The following is a 21,496-nucleotide window of genomic DNA, read 5'->3' on the forward strand; positions in this document are numbered from 1 at the left end:
CCACCACTTTGAGGGTTTTTCATACACCACCAAATATCTTTTGCAAAACCATTTTTATATAGCACTAAATTCATTTGAAGTGCAAATCCACATAATTTATCACTTATGCTGGTTAGAATGGAGGAAGTTTAAGAAAACAAACAAGAAGGTCAAATGCCAGGCACCAGGAGTGTGTGTGTCACTTGCCTAAAAGACAAGGAGGGCTAAATGTCACAGTTAATGAATTTGCACTAATGAATGACTTGGTGACCCACTACCAACTGCTGAATTTTGTGAATCTGTGAGTAACTGAATGAAATAAAAAAGACAGCACACCACAAGAATGTAGTTGTTTTATTGTTTTGGTAACTTTAGCTGTCTCATACCTGCAGTGGTTTTTCCTGGGAGTAAGGATTAGTAAGCATGAAAAAAAAACAAATTTAGTAGATTTCTGTCCATGTGTATGATCGTGAATTGGTGTCAAGGGCCTGACTAAAAGAATAGCTCTGGAAGAAAAGAAAGTAAAATAATATACCTGTGTGCATGTGTACAGTACTTGAATTTGCTGGGAATTTCAGTAAGACTGTGTTGTTATTTTTTCTTTTCCCACTTGAATTCCCCATATTTCACCTATATTTGGGGGGGGGGGCGGTGAGTAAGACAGCAAAAAGAGGGAAGGCAGCAATGGTTGGAAATCAGACCAGGGAGGTAATACAACTAAAAGGAGCTGTTGTGTAGTTTGTGGGTTTTGTTGTTTCCTTTCTTCCTGCAACTCAGCTGCTTTTCACTACACACTTCACAGCTATTACTTTGGATATTTTTCCTTAGTGCAGCAGCAGAAAAAAGGCATCTAAGTAAACATGCCTCTGCCACAAAGCTACTAGAAGCAACTATGCAGATGTTTTTGTGGAATATGAATGCAGAAAATTCTCTCTCAAACACTCTTATCACCCACCCCGAGACACTGTAACACAGAAGGCTTCATTATGATGCTTTAGTAATAGAAAAATAGTAATTACTTTATGGTAGTTGAGAGAATCTGATTTAACTATTGGTTTTGTGGGACCAGGCTTTAATTCAAGTCCCAGATTCTCTCTCAACTGCAAATTTTTTTACTACTGATTTAGCTCAGGCTTGGTTTGTTAGTCTAAGCAATTTATGCTGTTCTTCATCTTCCTCCTAGAATTGCAATACCCTTCCCTAGTAAAGCAAACACTGGTATTTTCTAGTCAATTTTTTTCTAGGCTGTTCTACTGAGAACACCACATGTTTGGTATTGCCTACTATTTCTTCATTATTTGGTCCACTTTTTCTCTTGGGTAATTGGAATATATTGTTTGGCTGGAAACCTAATTTAGATTACTTTCTATTTCTGGTGAAAATTCCTGCCAACGCCGTAGAAGGACCAAGAAGAAAGTTTTATGTCTAAAACCAGAAGTCCATATCATTCCACACAGTAATGTACTGGGAGTCTGTATTCCTCCTGTTTCACAGTCTAGGGTAAAATGTGTGTGCCCAGCAAACATTTACAGCCACTAAATCACAAAGCTTCTCACTGCACATGTTGATATATCACCCATAAAGGGATTTTCTTAGATGTTCCCTACTTGCTCTTTTTTCCTTCATTTTTTATTTTAAACCACAAAACATTCTGCCCTAGCATTTAATTGGAATTAAGATGGTGCAGTCTTAATGATAAATCTGTAGGAGCATCTATTACTCTTGAGGGCCATTGAACCTCACAGGAAAACACTGTAGAAAAACCTGCAGGATTTTAATTATGTCATGACCCTGTCCCTCCTTTCTTTAAACTTATGCTTGTCACATTTCTCATTACTCCTCATAAATAACTTGGAGTTTAGAAGTGTAAAAAACTGAATTAAAAACCCAGGCTATCACTCTGACAGCCTTTTCTATATAACTATTGACCTAACTTGTGCATGAAGCTGCCTTCACTCCCATGTAAATGAACAGACAGGATCACATAATGAAACAGATCATCCAGTTCCGATTTTAATAGAAATGAGAGGGAGACAGAAGGTCTGAGCTGTACTTTTAGTAACAGCTTCAGTAAACCAAAGGAGTATTTGGGGCCTTTTTCCTATGCTGCTCAAACCTGAGGCACTGACTTCCCATTATCTTCTTCTTATATAGAATTAAGCAGTTCCAAAGCTTCTTTCTGCACCTGAAAGAAATAAATGTAACATAACAGTCCCAAATAGTTACAGACTCTTCCAGCAAAACTTCCCTCAGAAGCACTCAAATGTTTCCCTGCAGCTGTGACAGTCCTAGGATGAGTAATTTTTCTTCTGTAGTTTAAGATGCTCAATACTTGAATCAGAATAAATCACTTAAGCCAGTGTCTTCAGTGTCATTCACTTACTACATAAATGAAGTTTATTTGTGTTGAATACACATACTACTTCTTGATTTGCTGCAGTCCAATAGGAGCATGCAGGAAACTCTACTACCTCTGACCACACCAAACCAACCTAGGCATTTCAACACTTTAGACAGCAGCTAAGAAGTGAGACCATTTCTGAGGCTCTGTTTGCCTAAGGTTTCTGGTTAAAACCCAATAAAATTTTAATATGGTCTCTAACATTCATATTAAAACACCCCCCCAACAACAAACTGAACAGGAAAAAAATCTCAACAACCTTTTGTCCCTTCTCAAACCACAAAAAAACCTCCAACCCAACAATGGTAATGACATAGTAAGCCATGATACCTCTGAGTATCTGCGGTAACAAATATTCAGAAAACCTAGTTATGCTGAGACAAGAATTCAAATGTCTTTGCACAGACCAGTTTCCTTTATAGTGGACTGTCAAGTCTAGTTCCCAATGAATTTTGCATTTTACACATTCACCCAGAGAATGGAGAGAATGCTGCCTTTCTTGGTTTAGCAGCTCTGCACCCCTCTAAGAGATTAAGAAATTGATGTCAGTACCAGGAGGGCCACAGGCAGCTGAAGCAGATCGGTGGTTTAACAACTTGGCTACTGCACAGAATTCACTCCTGACTATACTTTTTGAATGGTTTCTAAAGAAAGACAAGTTTTTGGGATCACCTGTTTCATGTGTGCCTCCGGCTACTAGTAACTGTCAGAAGAACTGACCAATTGCTTACACACCTGAGACCACCACTCCTTTAGGCTATTAAATTCCTAAACATTGTGCAAGGCACTGGAGGAATATAAGACTTGTATTTCCACTGAAAGATATTACTAAAGGAACTCAGTTTTGGACAAAACAGCTTGAGGCTTACAAGCGAATCTACAGAGGGATTCTGAAACACTGCCTTGGTAGTGTTTTTCTGAGTTGTGAAATGCAAAATCCTACCAAAGTATTTCTTACATTGGATATTCAGATTGTTGTATGGAGATTCAGAATGTGCATCTCAACTGCAGTTTAATGCTAAATGAAATAGAGGTCAATCAACCATAAAAAAAAATCAAATGGAAATGAGGCTTTGTTAGTTGTGATGCTAACAGGATTGTTTTTGAAAGGTGACTGCAATTGCTTTGGTTTATACTGAATGCATTGTCAGGTATGAACAAGTCTAATGGATTACCTCTCTTGGAAGTACTTTGAATGTTTAGGTAGGAAGCAGATGCCTATCCTCCAAACCAAAATCCTTATGCACAGTTTCAAAGGGTAATTGAGTGACTCATGATGTCTGCACTGGAGATCTGCTGTCAAAGATACATTACCTTAATTTGTCTTACTCAGATCATCTGAATCTCTCCCTAGGGGCCTGGAAAGGACTGCAATGTTAAGGTTTTGGTACATCTTTTTTCTTCCTTGTGGTCACATGAGTGTGAGCCATTCCAGAACGTAATTCTTACCTTACCCATTTCAGTCATATGAAAGGTGATTCTGAATCACCTCACAGAAACAGGCTGGTGAGGTGCCTGAGTGACCTGCAGTAACACAGCTAAGGCTGGGTCGTTGTTGGCACTATGGAACTACCATGAAGAAGAAAGGGTAACAGTTCTCTGCTATGAATAAAACAGAGTATTTCCAACCACAATTTCCAGAGGTGGCTGTAACATATTAGAATTCTAGTACCATACTAGAATTTTTTGGTGTTGATGTGATTCTGAGTTAAAGGTGCTGAACTATAAGTTGCCCTGAGCTAATTTTATAAAACATTCCACTGCCATGATATCATACATGCTGGATACAATATATGATTGTATGATCACAGTTCTTAACTTCCCACCTGTTTGTCCTCCTCTGTCTGTGCAGGATACTCCTTTGCTTTGCTTAACCACAGAAGAGCCATCTTCTTGTTGTTTAACTTCAAGTATGTTTTCCCCAAAAAGAGCAAATTTTTGCTGTAGAAATTTGGATCAGCTGCATAGAGACAGGAGAAAAGCTTCAGATGAGAATGAGCAGCATACTATACTTTGATACTTGTTTTAGAAAACATAGTTTGGCTTTGGGTCAGAAGGAAGCAAATGTAAAACTCACTTGCTAGATTTTTTTTTCCTCATAAACAGTTCTATTAATTAGCAGCTTGCTAGTTAACATACTAGATGACACTAGATTCCTCACAAAGAGCAAAGCAGTGAGCTTAATGCATTAACAGCTTTGCTTTGCAGGTTTTGGGCTTTTCTGGACCTAAGTAGAAAAGATAGGTACAACAGGCAATGCAACCAGCTTAGTAGGTATAGGCAAAGGAAAATAGGGCACATTTTCTAGCACATACAGATACCAGCTTAATTTTTGCTGCACAGAAGAAAACAAAACTATTTGCATCCACAGTGAACATTTTTTAAGGAGAGATTTAAACCTTGCTTTTATAAAGCATCATTCATTATTAGAGACTAATCTTGCCTGCTGTTCATACTTACAGCACAGGCCTTCTCTACTGCAAGATTTAAGGTCAGGTTTTGAAACATATGGAGGTGTTTTGGAGGCAAATTTTGAGATGAAGTTCACTGTTCCAGTTCACAGCTGCATTACCTGACACTCAGGAAGACTCCCTATGAGCCATTCCTCTAATCTTCAATAATTTAACTATGTACCAATCTTTCATAGATCACTGTCTTCCCTTGTGTTCCTTTATCTTTCAGCTAGTGAATTTGCTTATGGCTTCACTCCTGGAGAAATAACACATTCATGTTTTGTTTTATATAGTGTACAGTTTAACTGTCAGATTAGCATAATACCTCCTGAAATAATAAAAAGTCTGCTTTTTCTGTTTTCTATTTAGAATACTGAGGACTTTCAAACTCAAAATTCTGAAAATGTAACACAGAATTCCCTTATTTTATTTCTTCTGCCTCCCTACACTACTGTTAAATTCCTTAGGGAAGAGTACTACTTTATTCTCAGGAAGGTATAAATTTCACTTCAGTATTTACTCTGAAAAAGTCTTCACATTACACAGTAAGTGAGGGATACTAGATGTGTAACATACCGATAAAATGTTGCCATGTAAGAGCTCCGTGTGCTGACTGGCACACCACATTTCTCAGCTGATCATATCGTTTTGGGTTTGGTGGCTACAGTTACTAAGGTAATACAGACAGCTAGAGGTTTACCGGGAGTCATCAATCCTAAAAGATATTTTTCAGTCAAAATGAGCCACAGGTCTTACCTTCTTCTGCCATGTGGAAGTAATGAAGAGCCTGTAAAAGACAAAGTTGTATTCTTTAAAGTGAAGAATAAACTCAACACAAGAGTCAAACTAAAGTCTTAGGCACATAACTCAAGAAGGACTTCCTGTCCATTATATTATTTTTTTATTAATTCAGCGTGCTACTGATGTCCAATTAGATTTGACATCATCTCAAAAGAACTAGTACTTAGCCAACCACCCCCCTACTACTTTTTCCAAAAATGTAGTACCTCCTATTTGTTCCTATTAAACTGGATTGTGTTTTTTCAATTCAACTTGTCAAGATAAATTTTGAATTTTGTTTGTACTATCCAGCACATCTGACGTTTTCCCCATCTATTTCTCATGTATAAATTTAATAGATGAAAAAAAAAATACTATGATTTGGGTCATTAATAAATATTTGAGAGAGAACTGACTCCCACAGAGGACCAGTCAGTAACCTCTCTTATATAAGGACAAACATCTATGATATCCACACATTTTCAGTAAGTTTTCCATCCAAAATTTCAGTCCATCCCTACCTTTTCCTAATGGTAGCAGGGGGAGGGAAAAAGCTCTCATAAGACTTGAAAGTATGGACATATCTACAAAACAGTTTTTGTACTCAAACTGCAGAAATCTTACCAGTACAAGTTTGCTTCTTCAGCAAGTTTAAATGCTATAGAACTGAATGCTGGGACTGGCATTATTCTGGCAGTATTTGAAATCCTGGCTGACACTTTGTGTTCTTCTGAGAGTAGTTTTTCAGGAAAACTTACAAGCTTGACATTCCATTCAAGAGTTTTATTTATTTTCCAAACAGCCCTCAATTTGCTTTCTGTTTAACAGCAAGCAGCCTGTCGTTCCCCCCCCGCCCAGCTCCCAAATTTAAGAGAACAAAACAGTTATTGGTTGCTCTCAACAAACAAAGATTAAAACAGCTGCACCAAACTTTTCTACTACCAATTTAATTGTCAAGTTTCTATATTTGTATGTGTTGCAGTGTGATGTCATAGCTTGCCTCAGTTATTCCTGTCCTTTCCCAGGTGCCAATCACCTCTCCTCTCACCACCCTGACCCCTGCTGGGTGCTGTCTGTCAGTCCTGGCATTCCAGAAGGGCATGGAGTGAATGGCAGAGTTCAAAAGATGCCTTGCATTCCGGGGGGCCATTGGCCTATCCAGGTGTCCCTTGCACCTGAGACCTGCCTGCCCTGCACCTGGTTGGTGGGATCCCAACCCCTTCCCTACCCCTCTCCCCAGGGTTAAAAGGAACAGCAACCACAGAGTTCGAAAAGCTCTGTTGGAGCTGTTACCGATTCAGCGGCCTGTGGGCCAGAATGAAGCTCTAGATCGAAACCCTCCAGCAGAACCCGACTCCTTTTCCTTCACCTCGCCTTAAAGCTTCTCCACCAAGGTAAAACTGAGCTCATGCATGTCTGGATTTGTCTCTAGCACCCAGCTGCAACATCCAGATAGCCAAAGGTGTCTCTGAGGTGAAAACACTACAGTTGCCGCCTTTGGTCAAGCAGCAAAGGCCAGACAAGCCCAGGCATGTCCCATCTGGATATACTGGTAATAATTCCAATATATATGGAATTTAAATAAGATGCATACTGGTTTAGATGCACTATTTTAAAGGATTAACATCTGGATAGTATGTTGTAGGGTGTATGACAGCAGGAATCTTCATAGAAAAGAGGAACAAAAGTACTATCAACTGAAAAACCCTCACACTATATGTGGCCAGAGAATTAAAGGGTATTTGTTCATCTTAAGCAACAAAGCAAGCTGTTGCTTTTTGCATTTAATATAAGGGGACAAATTCTATTAACTAGCAAATAGGTACATGGCATAACACCACCATATAAGTCATCAGCACTGGCCTAGTACAGACAGTTATCTGCAACAGAGCACAACAGAAAGTACAAGCTATGTAACTTAGCTTGTATAGTTTATTATTTCCTCATGCAAAAACTACACAAAATAATTTACACTATTCTATGTGTGCTACAGCTGAAGAAAATTAAAGGTTTTTGTGTTTTTAGATACCCCTCCCTCTTCTGTTCCATTCTCATTTTATTATTGACAGTTGTAAACTCACAATTCCTTGCTTATTCCATAATCAGAGGTCAACTTTGTCAGGAAAATAAGTACAAAGTGTATTATCAGCTTTGTGGGGGGAAAAACAAGTGTGAAATATTTTCATACTGTACCTCTTGAAATGTGGAAGTTGGTGGTGTGGCAAACAGTGTTGCAGCTATTTTTCTTTGGTACCATGGCATCTCAGCAAAAGAGTAACACCTGAAGGAAAAAGAAACATTTATATCCACCGGTCACATTTCATTTGTTTTCAAGCAACAGTCTCAGAATTGTTGTTGGACATAAAAACTGGATGTCATAACTGTTGATTCCAAGAGTCGAAACCGCAGACACACTGCAAGTTCTATAAGCATGTTCTTACACCTGAAAACAAAAAGAGCAAGATGTCTAAAGCTGCTACTAAAGCTGCTTTGGTGTGTGCTTTACTGGGAACTAACTACTAAAGCTGCTTTGGTGTGTGCTTTACTGGGAACTAACTACTAAAGCTGCTTTGGTGTGTGCTTTACTGGGAACTAACTACGTTAGCTAAAACTGGGACAATTACCAGGCATAAGACAGATTTTGAGCTTGAATGATTTTAATGATTTATCTGTATTTGGTTCTATGTATTTGCAAAAGCAACACAACTGAATAATGTCATTGCCTTACCTCAACACTACTTTGCTTTTCTCAATTATTAATATAATGTAGATCTGCAGTACATTCCTGAGACTCTGATCTATAAGAATGAAAATAAATTAAAGAATCAAACCACTGTGCTCTAGGCTAAGCCATGCTATGCTGGTTTTCTATCTACTAAATAACACAGGTAATCAATCAGTCACCTATCTTATTGGTGCTGAAAGGAGTAAACATTTTTATTGAAGCATTTCAAGTGCACAGAACATTCTGGGTACAAACATTAAACAATGATATTCACTTTAACAGCCTCCCACAATGAGATTATAATTGTTATTCACTGAGTAAAATAGAGCATTCTAGAGGAGGTGAAAAATTGGTAACTGTAAATGTTTGGAGGAGAGGCAGGCAAGACATGGAATACACTGCCGGAGTTGGAATTCTGTCATTAGATGCGCCTTATCAGAAAGAGATTTAGTCCAGAGCAGATTAGAAAGAGAAAAGAGAAAAATACTCAAGAACTGGCTGATACTAAATGCCAGTTTCAGATCAAGATGGCTCTGGAATTCAGTAACGTGTACATATATAAATAGACAACATGGGAATATTTTAGAGCCAAAAGCAGTATTAGTCTAACATTTCTGATAATATTTTCTAGTTTTCCTTGGGAACAATGTCTGAAGTACTTTCCAGAACAAGCTTCCTATCTCAAAACAGACTTTGAGGTTTAGTCAGTTGGTAGCATAACTTCTGCTGAAAAATTGGACTATTGCAATTGTTAGATCATGTGGGAATGAATGGTGGATGCCAAAGTTTCTGAACTAGTAAAAACTCTGGAGCATGTATCATTATAATTTTCTTTGATACTTAGGATCAAAAAAAACATAGAAAAATTGACTGTGGGTTATAGTATTTTTTTAAGCTGAAAATACATTGCCTTTCTTTATTATCAATCTCTCAATATTAAAATAGAGATCTCTGGTAAAATGATATAACACCTTTGGTCTTTTTCAGACAAATAACCAAAAGTGCTGTCTAGTGTCTCTCACTAACACATACAAGATATTGCTTTCCATCTCACCACTTGCACAGAATACCCTGGCTAGTATGGAAAGTTCTATTTCCAGTCCATTCGCCTGCTATGTAACAGTAATTCCTAGTATCATTTTCATTGAGCAGTAAATTCTATTTCAATGATTTTTGGTTAATATATATGCATTTATAAGCTCCCTTTATTTAACGTAACTTTTAAAATACTGTATCCTGACAGATAGTAACAAAAATGTTTTCAGAATACATCTCATTTTTGATAGCTTTTCAGGGACTTTATTAAGTTGCAGCCATCACTGAAATTCAGTGTAAAGTCAGTACTGAGTTTTGACTCTGTTCATACTCCAGAAAAAAATGAGCTACTACTTGCTATCACTGATGCCCAGTATGGATTCCATGAAGCAAACTTAACATCTGCAAAGGGAGTTAACAGTTCCATACAAATAAATTAAATGAATAATTATTTTTCATCTTTTACAACTGCATAAGAATAGCTAGACTTTTTCAAGGCATGACATCCTATATCTGTTCAATGTGTTTTTATGCTTACATCAATTGCAAGTACATTCTAAATTATTCCAAGAAGTTCTGTAATTAATGCAAGATATTTTATGCTCTTGCATTTTTCTGTGCCATGTGCTAACTTTAGTTTGAAAATACATCTTACCAAACCCCTATAAGATGAATTGTTGTAGCATCTTTTGGATTCAGTTCAATGGCTCTCTGGTGTGGGAAGAAAAAAACAACACAATATGTAAAGAAGTTGTTCTGATGGATTAAAATACATTTAAAAATAGAATTGTTAGCATACAGTTAATTAAGCCAGACTGTGGTGTGTAGAATTTCAAGGCAACACACCACTTACTCAGTGTACAACTTAATCAGCTCAGCTCCAAAAGTCTGATGACACTGACAGATGTCTAAGCACATCTTTTTAGTAGGTTATTAAATGTTGCATTTGAGACATGGCATGTTCAGATTTTAATATAACCTCTGGTGATAAAAAATTAGTAGTTCTTCATCTTCTCCAGTATTTGTTCTTTGTTGTTACATAATCCACAGTTAAAAGGACACTGCCATTTCTCAATATCACAGTTACAAGTGATCGGGTCCTAAGAGGTGTCTAAAGCACTTCAGCTATTTCAAGATTCCCTTCTAAAGTGACTTAGTTTACTGCAGGAGAGAATTTGTTCTCCGTGTTTCTGGGGCATTTCTGGAGCATAAGTCACAGTAACCCAAAAAACAAGGTGCTACTAGGAAGTCTGAACAGAAGTATGCTTTTAATATTTCACCAAAAATTGGTTACCAGCTGTCACATAATCTACATAGTGGACACATTAATCTTGCCATATACAAAAAACTGCATTACCTGGAAATGCTCTTTGATGATAACAGCATTTCCAATTTTAGTCTTGATTCCTTCATAGTCCCCAACATCACTGAGACAAATTCCATACCACTGTAATTCAAATAACAAAAAAACACCCATTTAATACAGCACCATATGAACAGTACATTTTAAAAAATTTGCAACCAGAATAGTTGCCACCACCACAAAGAACCATAAGCAGTGTGGCAGTTCATGTTTATTTTATTTTATTGTTAAATGGTTCATTCTGTTATCCCTCGCACATTTTCCCCAAGTTGTTTTTTCTCTAAGTTGTACCCTCCTTTAAAGCTCTCCTTCAAGCTATGCCCCTCCCTTTGTTCTAGTCCCTTCCCTTCCTGTCAAAGTAACTCTGCACCTTTTCCTGAATGTTCCCTGTCACTCACCCCTGGGCCAATCCCTGATTGAAACACCCGTTTAGAAATCCCCTAATCCAGGATGCCCTATTGGCCCATGTGACCTTTCCCTCTCCTCCCCTATCCTGATTGGTCCCGTGGTGTTGATGTAATCCCCTCACTCCACCCCTGAGATTCCCTATTGGTTAGCTGTTTGTATCCACCCTCTGACTTGTATCTGAGCAAAACTCCGTGTATACGAGGTCGAGGCGCTATTTTTGTCCTGCTCCATCCACCTGGAATAAACTTTACCCACGGAACCTTAAGATGAAGAGTCTCCTCCTTCCTCCTTCTCCTGGTCCCTGCTGTGGCTGTAGCAGTGTGCACTGTAGAGCCTGCAGTTCTTTAGGTTCAGCTGAGGGCAAACCCCAGTCCCCAGCTGTTCCCCATTCCTGTTGTGGCTACCAGAGTGTACAGAGCTAGCTGGCTTCCAGTAGGCTTTGGCAAAGCAGTAAGTATTGTTGTGAACAGCTCAGTCAACATCAGAGCAAGCTGCTGGTCTGCATGTATAAAGGGAATCAACGTCCTCTACCAATCCGAGATACCAAGGCAAGTGACAACATTTTGCTACCTCTTTGCCTGTGAAAAAAACACCACCAAAAAAAAAAAAAAAAGGGGGGTGGGGCCAGAATGCAGTCAGGGCCTGAAATATTTCCAGGGAAACTCTACAGAGCCCAAACAAGGCATGCTGAATGTGGGATGTACAATATTTCTAAGGCAACATCAGGGCAGGAGGAGCTGACTACATCAGCTGTCATCATGATCACCATGGTCCCGCACACAACTTAATGTTTCTGCCTCCCTAGAGGAAGTTTACCTGTAAAAGTCTGAACTCAGATCTTCCAAAAACTTTAGGAAGAATTAGAAATCTTATTCATTCGCAACTGAAAAATTAAATTATGCTGAAGTTTCCTAAAACAGCACAATGACATTTCTTCTGTTTTCTGTAAGCAGAAATCAAACAAGATTTCAGTTATTTTGCATGGCTCACCTTGTGTGCTGCAAAATTTGATTCATTTTTTTCAAGTGCCTTTTTTGCATACTCAAGGGAGTCATATGTCAGTTTTTTCTTCTCCTCTGCAGAAGTAGTACCAAGCTGAGCCAGATCCCGTGATGACCGTGCCAGCCGCCATAACAACTCTGCATCATCACTGGTTAGGAACAGAAACACTGATGTTTTAAAGCAATCAGGGAAACAAAGCAAAAAAGAGTCTTTTGAAGTATATCTCAAGTGGGTGATAGGACAGCAGTGAATCATCTGTCATGCCATGCTATGTACAACTCCAAGGTAACAAACAGCAAATGAAAGCCCACTATTACAGACTGTTTGACAATACCTTTGTTCTGCTATTCTGGTCTGCAAAGCAAACACATCTGCAGGAAAGGTTATTGTTTTCTAAAAAACCCCCAGAGATTTAAGAAACCCCAATGGTACCACTCAAAACACCAGAAGGAAAATGAGAGGTATTCTCTTCTTAGCTAGATGGTAGTTTTCCAGCACTCTGCTGATTGGTATTGATGTTTACTTGGAATGCTTAAATTATTGTGCATTTTTTCCTCTAATTGTACTTAAATTATTAAATTCTTCCTAGAAAACAGTGAAAAACCCACAGATTAGCCATACCACCAGCATATAAACCTGTACATTTATGTATTTATTTATATCATTTTATCAAGTGGTGTATTGTAGGTTACAGTTCAAGCTTAAGGATCTTAAATTTCATTTTGTTAATATACTGCTTTGGAAAACTGCTGACACATTATACTTTAGATAACTACCACTGGCTCACTATTTTAATAGAGACTTTACAGTCTTTCAGAATTTTGCATGTATTTTAATGGATTCTTAGATAAACAACCATGACTGAAAAGTTCGAGGGTAAACTCTCACCTACAACTATCAGTTTTTTCTTCATTCATTTTTCCATTAGGAGGAAAAATATCACAAGTCCTTCTTTCCTACTTACATAAGGCTGAAAAATAGTTCTCCAGCATTCCACAATGAGTATATTAGAAAAGCTGATACAGAAGAGCACAGAAAAGAAGCTACAGTAATGTCCCAAGGTAATGAAGTACCTGTTTTTATGCTGAACCAGCAACCGATACAGCTTTTCAGTTTCTCCACTCCCATACAGGTAGTCTGCTTGTTCTATCACATCTCCCACTTATGAAGGATTTAAAATTGTGGAAACAGAAGAACAAATGATAGTTAATTAAGACATTATCACCAAAACATTTTAGAGCACGACAATGTAGCTGAAAATTATGTAGCTCATTTTTAAGCCAGAAGCTTAAAATGAGCTCATTTTAAACTTAGAAGCACAGCAGGATTGAGTAAGCAACTTATACAGATGAGGTTGACAACTGGTGCCTCTCCAGTGAGACTATAACAGCTTTCAGAATGACAGCTTTGATTCCTGGACAGATTTAACATCCCAAGGTATCTTTCTCAGTGCATCAGACTACCAGAAAAAAGTTATTTCTTGCGAAAATGGTAGAAAAGGAAAAAAAAAAGTATGGAAAATGGACAAGTAGAGCAAGCGCAGTACAGAGCTGAGAGTAACAAAACCCCTTCATTAGTATATGTAAAGAATTTCAATCTTACAATAAAAATGACAACACCTCAACTTTTAAAAATATTCTTCATTCTCAATATGGTTCCACAGTTTAGCCAGAACATTACTGCAGTTTGAGTGGGTCCCATTATTTACTCACAAGCCAAAACAAAACATTGCTTAAAGGTTTTCTGACCAAAGTCCATAGGATTTTCCCAAATACAACCCCCCAAAAGACAATCTACCAAAACTCCTGTGTGTTCAAGATACTAACAGCAAAAATAACTTTGAAAATCAGGATTGGCTTTCTAGAATATTAATTTATGAACTAAGTACCATTATTTTTATGCTTTCTTTTTCTAGAAAATACTCTGAAACACAACAGTGGTGGGGAAATATAATATCCACAACTGCATGAATAGAATAATATATGAATAATATATATATAAATAATAGTACTTGGAACAGCATAGAGGAACCAGAAGTATCAAACACCACACTATAGAGGACTATTGCCTGAAAAAGGCTAGAATTAAAAGGAAAAATGCCCAAAGGGGAGCAGAGGGGTAATTTTGTGGATGTATGTAACTGTACAGGAGAAGAACTTCAAGTTTACTCTTCTGCCAACATTTAAGCATTAAAAAAATATTTTTCAAGTCAAAAGCCTTGTCTAATTTTTTACAGAACTACCTGTGCTTTGTCCTTGGATTACTCCTGGGTCCATGATCACATTTAGAAGTCAAAATAAAAGTTCTAACCCCTTTCATAAAAATTAATCATGTTTAGAAAGTTTCTTTTTTCAAGTTACCCACTAAATATGGTAGCCATATTTAAGTCAGCACACTTTTCTTTAAAGAATAAGCAAAACATCGAAGGCTACTGAATACAAAAGCCTCCTCTTCAGCTTAAAAACATTCTAGAATATAAATCAATGCATTCTAGATAATTTTTAACCTTTTATTTTTAATTTTTAACCCTTTCAAAGATAAGATAATGGTCTATGTGGACGTTGGATTTTAGTGTCCAAAATGAGCTTCATGGTATATCTTCAGCAGGATCTTCACTAAATGGTTATGTTTGCTTGCTGACCTGAATACTACTAACATATCTAAAGACTAAATGCTCACAACTTAAAACTTCTGAATTCATTTCCCACAAGGTGTTTTATGCAAATTATTATACTTTTATTACTTTAGAATATTTCCCAGGTATTTCTATTTTACCCTTGTTTTTACCATATTTATTACATGTCTGGTATAGAAGGCCCATTAGCATTTCTTTTCTTGGCAATGTAAATGTCAGATTCACAGGGGAGCACTGGAAAGACCAACTAAGCAGTGTTATTTATGCTCCTCATGAGAAATGATGACTTCTTTATTCCTCATTATTATTATTTCTTTTTTGTGTAGAGTAGCTACTTCAAATCTACTCACTGATACTCCTTCTGCACATGAAACAGCTCCTTATCCATTCAAAAATTTATTATCTGAATTTCTATTTCTATCTGCATAAACATCTAAGATCTTCCTCTTTTGAAGACACAGAGAAACAGATTACCTGAACTGGCTACTACCTCAGCTATGCAGTGAGCATGCATCCAGTTTAGGCTCCTCCTTTCAGTCTGAAATTCCTTATTTGGATGGACAAGTTTTAAGTCTGCAACAATATCCCCTTTTAAGATATTGTTACTGTCCTTCCCACAGTGAGTCCATTCTTATGCAAAGGATACAAAAAAACATTTTGCCACTTGTTAAATTGTTTTCTAGTCGGTAAAGCAAGGCTTTGCTTCCTGCTTTTAGTGTTAAGGAGATAGAAGACATTTCTCAATTTTATGTGAAGAGCTATCTTGGTGTTGCTCAACTAGATTAAACTGAAATTACACAGTGTTCATACTGAAAACCTGAACTAGCTAAAATTTCTAGAAATAGATCAAGTTTTTGTCTGCATTCCTAACAAACCCATATCTTTTCAATAAGACTCAATTAAAGTAAATAACAGTAATTAAAGATTGGGCAACAAATTAGTTATCATCCACCTTGCGCATGTGTACTATCCCTGACAGGGTGATAGTAGCAGATACTAAGCTGCTTTCAGTTATACCTGAAATAATCACTTGTTGAAGTGCTACCACATCACCCATAACCAATTCAAAAGCATCCTATCATGAAATGACACTGCGTGCAGTCTTAATGGAAAAAATCAAAAGCATTACACCATTTTCCTCTATAATTCTGGTACTAAAAATTTTAAGTTTCATATCAGAATAAGCAAAATACTTCAAAATTTGAAAATATTACCTTTGAAGCTTGCATGAACCTCAGCAAAGCCAGAAATCAGCTTATGAGCTTCATAAACCAAAAAGGAGCCTGCTGAAAGCACAACTCCTCTCTGAAGGCTTTTCCTAAGCACCTGTGGAGGATAAGATAGGTATTAATCAACATTATCACTCCGAGTTAAAAAGGTTTTTCTTGTCCGTATCACCAGTTACATTTCAGATTCTGAGCAAAAAAAAAGACTTTAAAATTTTAAAAAACCCTCATAAGACAAAATGTCATTTAATCAAGCGAGGATTTGAAGTATATTCAACAGAAGCTCACGATTTTGCCTAAAAACGAGCAGAGCACTCGAATGGACATAAACCGTAAGTACGGAGCAAACACAAGGTTTTAAACAAAAATCAAATGCGTGCTGCTCAAACGAGCCCAGGGCTGTTTTCGCACAAACAAACCAGCCCGTCGCTACGCCCCGCGGTGCCGGAGCCGCCACCCGCCTCCCTCATGCCGGCGGAGCGGCTCCGCGGGGGCGAGCGGCGGCCACACCCGTGGGAATCGGAGGGAATTAGGCTGGAAGAGGCCTCTGAGATCACCGAGTCCAACCACGACCGAACCCCACCACGTCAAACACAGCACGGCACTAAGCGCCACGTCCAGTCTTCCCTTAAACACCTGCAGGGTCGGTGACTCCCCAGCCCCCCGGGCAGCTCATTCCAGGCAGTCCCTGGAAGCGCCGCGCTCCCCGCAGCGAGCGGTACCCTGGCTACCTGAGTCCCCGGCCGGCCCCGGCCGGAGGGGCCGCCCATCACCTCTCGCCGGAGCGCTGTCCCCAGGCCGGCGGGGCCGCGGCCGAAGGGCCGCGCCAGCGCCGCCATGAGCGTCGCCATCGCCGCCGCCAGCACCGCCCCCCGCCTGCGGAGGAGCCGCTCCGCCCCGCGGCCCTGCCCGGGCTCGGGGGCACACAAGGGCAAGGGCCGGCCGCCCGGCCGGGCAGCCCGCCGTGCCGCGGGCCGGACATTGCGCGGCCGGGCCCCGAGCCACGGCAGGCCCGAGCGGCCGCCTGGCCCGGCCGAGGCGGGGGGGCTCGCACGGGGGCGCGCACGGGGGCTCTGCGCCTGCGCCCTGGGGCGGGGCGCGTCCGGCTGCGCGGGTGTGGCCGCCGCGGGTCGGGGGTGCGGAGGCGCCGCGCTGCAGGTGAGGGTGGGGTCGGGCCGTGCCGCTGGGGCCGCCGTGTCCCGCGGGCCTTCAGCTCTTGGCCCCTCTGCCCCGTCCAGTGGGATCCGTGCGGGGCTGGGTCGGCAGGGCAGGGCTCCGGGCGGCTGCTTCCTCTCGTGAAACGTCCCCGTAGCTGCGGCCCCGCTTTCTGCGGGGCAACGCGGAGCGCGCTTCCAGCTGCGGCTGCTGCGGGGGTCGAGGAATCGCTGGCCCCATCCGCCGTCCCGCAGGAGTGAAACTCGGTGAAGTTAAAGCTGGAGGCCTGCAGGTTTGAGTCCGTAATGTCTGTCTCTGTGGCAGTCTAAACACCGCTCTGTAAAGCACCCTTACCTCTGCGAGAGGAGGCTTTCGAGAGTCAGCATCGTTCCTGAAAACCGCATGCTGTTCTTTCTGAGCTGCTAGTTGAGTGGGTGGTTGTTTTCTTTCTTCACTGTAGTTGCATAATATATTCAAGACAAATCTTAGGTAACGTTTGTGTTGTCATAACTTACTCTTCCACTAGGGAAAAGTTTTAAAATGTGAAACCTCTTCACTTTTGCTTACATACTCCTATTTTCAAAGTACGTTAAGTATCCTCAAAGTAATATGTATTGACCTGCCTCCAACATTTCGATTTATTTTCCTGGAGGGTTATGTCCCGAAAGGTTCGAGTTAAAAACATTTTTGTGGTGGTGCAAAAAGTTTGTTTAGTAAAAATAAATACAGTCAAACTTAGTCCCTGCTTTTCCCTTTTTTTTTTTTCTTCAGCTGGAGCTTTAAATTTTCACATTATATGTGTATGCTCCTGGAGGGAAGAGGTTTCGAAGTGCATGCAGAATACCAAAAAGCATTTGAAGGGAGAAAAAGTAGGAAATACGTTCAAGGAGTAAGAGAGAGAGGTTCTTTTGTTCATCTGTTGTGGTGTTAGGAAGAATGCAGTGTTTTTGCAACAAGTATGTTTGTGCTAAATGTCTTAAAATAAACTGTACAGATTCATTGTAGGTGACTGTTAAGACTAATTTCACTTCAGGTAACTAAAGCAAAAAGCTACTATTAAATGTCCGGAGACCCAAAGTAGCAGAATTGGTACCACAGTGTTTGTACAGTCTTCTTTTATGACAAATTTTTCTCCAGAATTGAATGCTAAAGGAAAGCCATAGTGTTAGGGGTAATAAAACTAAAATCTCAACCATAGACATGTTTGGGATGGAATTTAATTTTTTTTTTTTTAACCTTAATTTGATTTAGGAACAAATGCTGTCATTACATGGTTTCCTAAACGAAATACGTTCAGGGATAAAGTTAGGGATTAAGATACCTTCTATTCTTTCCTGTTTATTTTCCTATGAAAGTCAGGATGCTCTTCCAACATAAGGAATATATGATCAACTTAGTATTTGTAGATATTAGTTCCTGTTAAACCCAAGAATATTACTTCTGTTCATAGATCAGTTAGACAAAGATTAATACTGGCCCCTCCTAGCATGACATTTGAAGGTGTGGAATGGCTTGTGCAAACAAGTAGGCAGGAAGTAGAATTGTGGTATGGTTTTGGTTTTTTTTATAATCTTAAAGGTCTTTTCCACCAGCTCTGATTCTGTTTGATTTCCTTGGTTTATCTTTAATATTGCTTTAGATGAGATGCTTTTGCTCAGACATTTTGAAAGGGCGTTATTAAGTGTCTGAAGGATTTATGAATAGAGCAATTTTAGGAGCTTGGTTGCTGGATCCAAGCTTCTGTTTAAGGAATAGTCTTTAATGGCTTGAATCATACTTTGTTCTCTGATGGAAGGAGACTATATCCTTTAGATCCATTCCATCTTGTAGATGGATCAAGTGCACTTTCACTCAGTGCTTTATCAAAGGCACAGTTAGGAGGCAGCTGAATTAGTCCTAGTTGTGGCTGTTTGCTTCTGGTACTTCCCCTACCCGGCAGGGTTTTTAAAAGAATCCTCATGGCAGGTGATTAGCACATGTGATGGTTCCAGGAATTAGCATGATAATTGTGTGCCTGTCTTAGGAGCCTGTGGATATGCAGATCATGAATGATGCCTCCCAGGCACAGGGAATGCTGAGTGCAAGTAGCTGCTATGATACAGAACTGGAGGGCAGCTGACTGGAGAGCACTTGGTATGCATACAGGAAGGTTTGAAATACTTCTGGGATACAGTAAAGTGCAATTTTGTGATTGTTGGTTTCCAAATGTTATTGTTTATACTGAGATGTGCTGGACCACTGTGGAATACTGATTAAATGGATTTTCTTTGTCATCCTTTAACTGTAAGGATGCACAGGTTAGAGCATAAACAACATTGGGGGCTACTGACTTTGATCTACTTACTCTAATCCACTGTCACCTTGTTGAAAAAAAAAATTAAATAAACTACTGAATAGGACAAAAACGAGTAATCAGGTCTTTGTTATTAAAATCTTAAAGGGCTTTTTTCTTGCTGGACTTTTCTTAGAGAATAATACATACTAAATATTATAAAGGCTCTAAGTTACCCTTGAGTAATCCTTACAGTGCTGCTGTCATTGGCACATAAAGCTGTTGGACAGGTTATTTATTTTAAGAGGCACTGTAGTTCCTCAAACCTCTTACTTTGATTGATCTATGGGAGTAACAATTCTTGGTTTTAATTCCCTTTCATTTTATATTTTAGTGCTACTCTTGGTTGAAGCTTTAGCCTTTTGCTGAGAGGCCCGGAGGCAGACTTCTGTGGTAAGTTACTGTAACTCCTTTTTAAGAACTAATATTTGTAATAGTGAAGAGGCACAACATCCCTTGAAAAGAACTGTAAAAAGGATTAGTTTAAAGCATGTGTTCACCTGCATCTTGTTTCTACAGTAAAGTACTGCAAGTTTTAGTGAGATAAAGGTTTTTTCTTGTGGGTAATGTTTATTATGTAGTCAATCAGTCGGTGGCTCTACACAGGGAAATTGCAGTGAAGAACACACAATTTAAGATACTGTTCACGTTGCATAGTTGATTGATGGCCTTACATGAAATAATTGGTATAAAGATACTCTGATAAAGTATGAATATATATGCAAGGGACACGTGTTCCTCTGGTTTGCTGCTGTATATTTAAATAACTTAATTTTGAAGTCAGGAGATATGTATTTCTTAATTTTCTTGTTCAAGGCACAATATTACCTTTTATAGTTTAGCTCACTTGAAACATCACCTAAATACTTTTGTGTGAGGAAGATGCTGGGAAGAACTAAGCCTTAAAGATGTGCCTAAAAGGCAAATGCATGTATCCAGGATTAAAAAAATAAAATATAAACAAAAAAGACCAACAGAAAGATATTTAGAAATAACTGTTTTAAAGTAATTTTGTGAGCAGGTGTCCTATAAGTCAAATTAATATTTTCTTTGCAGCGGATTTTTAATTTTAAAATAGAATTCTAAACTTGTTCTTTGGCAGTTTAACTTACTGATTGATTTTTTATATACGGAAACAACCTGCAAATAGTTGTCGGACTTGTTATACCAGTGTGCTACCAATCCAATAGAGTATCATAAAGCTTGTATAAATAGATGATTCATTTTCCATACAGAAAACTATACTTCCAGTCTCATGTATGCATATACCTCAGATTTAGCATGTGTTTTTGATTGGCATAATCCCCAGTAAAATGAGTGGTGTGGTCATTAGGGTTTTATCAGCCTAATCTTACTTGTTTAGCTCAGAATGCTCTAATTCCTTCCTTTATACTAAATTGTGAATATGAGAATCATGGAATCATTTAGGTTGAAAAAGACCTCCAAGATCATCAAGTCCACCGTGTGACCTATCAGTGTGAACTAGACCATAGCACTAAGTGCTACATTGAGATGCTTCTTGAACATCTCTGAGAGATGACTCCACCACCTCACTGGGCACTCTGTCCCAATGCTTATCAGCACTTTCCATGGAGAAATTCTGCCTGATATCCAAGCTGAACTTCCCCTGGCACAGCAAGAAGTTACGTTCTCTTGTCCTGTCGCCTGTTGCTTCGGAGGAGGCCAACCCGCACCTGGCTACAGCCTCCTTTCAGGGAGTTGTACAGAGCAGTAAAGTCATCCCTGAGCCTCCTTTTCTCCAGGCTTAACACCTCCAGCTCCTTCAGTTATTCAACATATGACTTATTCTGTAGACCCTTCACCAGCTCTGCTGCCCTTCTCTGAACATGCTCCAGCACCTCAGTGTCTTTCCTGAAGTGAGGGGGTCAGAAGCGGACACAGGATTCAGGGTGTGCCCTCACCAGTGCTAAGTGCAGTGGGACAACTACAGAATTACAGCCCTTGTCCTGCTGTCCACTCTTGTTTTGCTACAAGCCAGGAT

The 21,496-nt window shown here is 39.3% G+C and overlaps 2 protein-coding genes across 8 annotated transcripts in view; one reads left to right on the forward strand and one right to left on the reverse strand.

Annotated features, from left to right (window-relative positions):
- Positions 1-1,967: 1,967 nt before the first annotated feature.
- Positions 1,968-17,035, reverse strand: RMDN1 (regulator of microtubule dynamics 1). Its single transcript, XM_030226906.2, has 10 exons — positions 16,739-17,035; positions 15,996-16,107; positions 13,220-13,307; positions 12,135-12,294; positions 10,731-10,820; positions 10,029-10,084; positions 7,807-7,894; positions 5,590-5,620; positions 4,207-4,340; positions 1,968-2,164 (listed from the first exon to the last, which is right to left on the reverse strand). The coding sequence occupies exons 1-10, from the start codon at positions 16,856-16,858 to the stop codon at positions 2,126-2,128; spliced, it is 918 nt and encodes a 305-aa protein (XP_030082766.2). The 5' UTR covers positions 16,859-17,035; the 3' UTR covers positions 1,968-2,125.
- The window catches only part of CPNE3 (copine 3), a 69,504-nt gene continuing 64,161 nt past the window's right edge, over positions 16,154-21,496 (forward strand). For 3 of the 7 annotated variants that reach the window (XM_050971240.1, XM_030226698.2, XM_050971241.1), the window contains exons 1-2: positions 17,021-17,165; positions 19,829-19,887. The gene's annotated coding sequence lies outside the window, so the exon portion shown is untranslated. The other 4 variants (XM_030226812.2, XM_018911702.3, XM_050971238.1 and 1 more) reach the window with 4 other exon arrangements.

Source organism: Serinus canaria, chromosome 2, assembly GCF_022539315.1.
Source record: "Serinus canaria isolate serCan28SL12 chromosome 2, serCan2020, whole genome shotgun sequence".
In the NCBI taxonomy this organism is placed as follows: domain Eukaryota; kingdom Metazoa; phylum Chordata; class Aves; order Passeriformes; family Fringillidae; genus Serinus; species Serinus canaria.

Coding starts and splice junctions, on each gene's coding strand:
- RMDN1 (XM_030226906.2), bottom strand. CDS start 16,858: ATGGCGACGCTCATGGCGGCGCTGGCGCGGCCCTTCGGCCGCGGCCCC. Junction 10,821..12,134: donor CAAATTTTGCAGCACACAAG/GTGAGCCATGCA, acceptor TTTGAATTACAG/TGGTATGGAATTTGTCTCAG. Junction 10,085..10,730: donor TCATCAAAGAGCATTTCCAG/GTAATGCAGTTT, acceptor TTCCCACACCAG/AGAGCCATTGAACTGAATCC.